The sequence below is a fragment of the Glycine soja genome, chromosome 17 (assembly GCF_004193775.1).
Source record: "Glycine soja cultivar W05 chromosome 17, ASM419377v2, whole genome shotgun sequence".
NCBI lineage: Eukaryota > Viridiplantae > Streptophyta > Magnoliopsida > Fabales > Fabaceae > Glycine > Glycine soja.
Window position 1 is genome coordinate 10346816 of NC_041018.1, and position 3509 is coordinate 10350324.

The 3509-nt window shown below is 34.5% G+C and overlaps 1 protein-coding gene across 1 annotated transcript; it reads right to left on the reverse strand.

Moving 5' to 3' along the window:
• Nucleotides 1-898: 898 nt before the first annotated feature.
• LOC114392041 (putative F-box protein At3g58860) lies at nucleotides 899-2640 on the reverse strand. The gene is made up of 3 exons (XM_028353078.1): nucleotides 1730-2640; nucleotides 1508-1645; nucleotides 899-1412 (listed from the first exon to the last, which is right to left on the reverse strand). Exons 1-3 carry the CDS (start codon nucleotides 2636-2638, stop codon nucleotides 1110-1112), a joined length of 1350 nt encoding a protein of 449 aa, XP_028208879.1. The 5' UTR covers nucleotides 2639-2640; the 3' UTR covers nucleotides 899-1109.
• Nucleotides 2641-3509: the final 869 nt, after the last annotated feature.

Here is a 3509-nt window from a genome sequence, read left to right on the forward strand (position 1 = left end):
TTTAAAATTTGCTAATTATGACGAAAAGTCATTGGTGGCAACACTTTTTTCTTAATTTACCCAATTATTAAGCTTTTTGGTAATTTAGCAATTTAAAATTGGTTTAAATATCTTTTTATTCTTACAATTTAGTATTTTTTGTGTTTTTCCTTACAATTGGTTAAAAATTTATATAATGTATCTATGTAACTTACCGTCACCAGTACATAAAAAAAAAAAAAAAACTTACCATCACCACACCAAAAAAAACTTGCCATCACGTACACTAAAAGACATACGGGTGCAGCTCCTTCTGGTGGATTGTTTCTTGTTTCTTTACATGGTCCCATTCTTTATATTCTCCCGTGTTTTTTTTTTTTTGTCAATGTGTTTAAAATTTGGAATGAATTAAATTTTGCTAATTTGCATTTATTCGCCTATTTTTTCTCTCCTTTTCTTTTGTATCAAATCAATAATGCCACAATGTAGCAATGAAAATTCAATCATGCCATTAAAGGCGCCGCCTAACATATACTATATAATACCACTATACAGTATACAACACTCTCACTCACTCGTTGTACTTGTGCTGTGTCGTGTAACAATGGCTCAGTTGAAAGAGCTTGTTCTGTTACCGCTCCTTCTCTTCATACAACAGTTGCCCTTTTTTGTGAAAATTTTGTTTCTTTTCCGAATTCCAGATTTGTTACTTGACATGCAGTTATTAAAGCGTCTGCATATATTGATACAGAGGCAGTTTCTGAAACCATAAAGGGTGGTGGTTGTTGTTGCCTACGTGAAAAATTGAATAAGGTGGTGTTGGCTTATAGTGGTGGCTTAGACACATGAGTCATTGTTCCATAGAAGGAAAAGGAAAGATATTTCCTATTTATTTAGTTCCGTATGCACAAACATAAGATCGGATCCCTCTTGCAGTTTGGCATAGCAAATTGTAGGAATTCAGTTAACACTTGAATCTTTATTTTCTTTTGAACTAAAATTTGCAAATAACTTTGAGTATTCTAAATGATGACAATATCCAAATCTTTTTATGATGCTTATCCACTGTTGATATATAGCATTTTGTTTTCAATACCAATACTTATGATGCTTGTGCTTCCAATACTACGTCAAATACAAACAAACTCAATCCAAGGTGGTATTTTCTCCTGAAGTCCTCTTGCACGCTTTCTGTTTTCCTCATGATCCCAAGTTTTGCATTGCTCCCCTAGCGGTCTCAATTTCGGTTTAGTTGGTAACCTTGTGTCAATAATTATCTTCTGGAGTTCAGCTGCATTCTCAAGTATGTACATAACTAATTCAACTTCACATGCTGCTCCACAAAACCCAACCAATTCCAACTCTTTGAGATTGCACCGAGATTCCATTGTAAATTTGCGTTCTGTTCTAAAAGAGGGTTTGGTATTTAGCATCTGCAACATGGAAAAAAGGCATATTCAGATCTACAACTATCCTAGCTTTTCAGCACATGCACATGCTTGATGCACAATACAAAGGGTCACAATACCTTGAGTGTGAACCTCCATAGTGAATGTGTTGCCTTTAATAGCAATGCACAAGCAAGTGTGATACCATCATCAACACAGGCAACCAGCTCCAAATGCTTGAGATTTTTTAACTTGGGAAGTTGACTTAGCCGGAAAAGCTGAAAATAAGACAGAAAAATGATATCGATCTTGCTAACAAGGAAAGCAACATAAAAAAAGGAAGAGCAAAAAGAAGGCTATACCACTTGAGGTTCGTTTTGTGTAATATCCAATTTAAGCACTTTTATTTGTGGGAGAAAACTTTCTCTAGTGAACTCCACAAAGGATCCTCCAAATGTTGCTTCCACAAGACATGGAACGCTCTTAAATTCTGTGTCCAAATGAGATCCATAGTATTTGAATGACATCAAATTCTCAGCAAAAATTTCTAGTTTTATCAGCTCCCAGCATCTTACCAATTCTAGACATTTCAGCTTGAGTGATGGACCTGAAACCTTCATAGTTTTTGGAACTCCCGAGTTAACCAAGCTCAACGTTTTAAGTAATGGACAGCGACACAGTAAATACTCCAGCATCTCCTCGGTCACAGTAATGGATTTCAGACGCAAAACATGCAAGGAATTAAAGCTTTCTAGTTTAAACAAGTGCAATGGAAGAACATATTCAAATGTATGTCCAAAATACAGCTCAAGCTTTTGAACCTTCTTTTGAATGGCAAAGTGAATCCACTTATCAACATCACACCCAGTACCCACATGAAACCAAAATTTCAATCCTTGTAGAGTGGAACTCTTGAGTGAACTTAACAATTCATTGATCCAAGTTGTATATGTTTGCCTTTCAGCATCATACATGATCTCCATTGCCGTCTGCAATTGCCTTCCTGCAGCCTTCTTAATGTCTTTTTTCATGTCTTTCATAATTGGTGAACCATCAAATTCTAAGGTTCCACAAAAAAAGGTCCATAGATATCTCCATTTTCTTGAGAGGATGCTGGTCCTAGCAGCCTCATTTATTGGCAATTTAGATAAAATGGCTACAGGGATTCCATCTGGTAATTTGTTGATAAGATCTCCTTCATAATCTTCCTCATTGTTAGATTTTGCTCTTTTCTGTTGATTATCTCTGCTACCTGCATCTTGCATGTTCATCCTGGCCTAAACTTCACCAAAATTCAGGGATCAACAAGATAAGAAATAGGGAAATTGAATGATCAACATCGCAAAATAATGTTCAATAAAAATAAAAGGAAAGGAAGGAAATATCAGAGAGCGAATGCACAAAATGATTTAATCTCCAAGGAAAAGAAAATTTCATTGAATTTTCTGATTTTCATAACACAACCTATGTAAAAACACAAATGATGCAAATGTAATGTTGTAACATGGCTTTTGAACATTTGTTTTTGAAAATTAAATGAATCAAATCATGACTAACAATTACTCATGATGTAAGTTTACTGAATAAACATAAAAATGAGAATAGATACCTCTTTAATTACTATCTTCTCTTGTGATTTGTGAATGAGACGGATGTTATAGTTATGATTATTTTTTCATGGAATGTTAGCAAACTGATGTTAGTAACTAGGAACCCGTTTGAAGTCCTTGCTTTGTGATCCACATGGAAGAACCTTTTACTAAGTAAAGATCCGGAGTATGCTCCGTTCGTGAGGGACCTCATCTCAAATTACCTTTTTTTTTTTTCTCCGTATCTTCGGGAGTTCATTTAATAATATACTTTGCTTTGTTTAGAATCACATGATTTCTAAGCAAAATGGAAGGTAGGAACGGGCGTTGCATTGCTTATTGTTGAACACTACTTTTCGAGGTAAGAAAATCTGGTATCACATGGTTGCCTTTTTTTTTTTTTTTACAATGATCGAAGGTTCAAATCTTTGATTCCATGTATATTATCTGGACCCCATCTCTTTTATTCAAGAATAATATTTATCTCTTGTAAATTTTACTTTATATTTATTCAAACTATACAAGGAAGAAAAAGATTGACAAATCAACAAAG

Coding starts and splice junctions, on each gene's coding strand:
- LOC114392041 (XM_028353078.1), bottom strand. CDS start 2,638: ATGAACATGCAAGATGCAGGTAGCAGAGATAATCAACAGAAAAGAGCA. Junction 1,646..1,729: donor CACAAAACGAACCTCAAGTG/GTATAGCCTTCT, acceptor TCTTATTTTCAG/CTTTTCCGGCTAAGTCAACT. Junction 1,413..1,507: donor TATGGAGGTTCACACTCAAG/GTATTGTGACCC, acceptor TCCATGTTGCAG/ATGCTAAATACCAAACCCTC.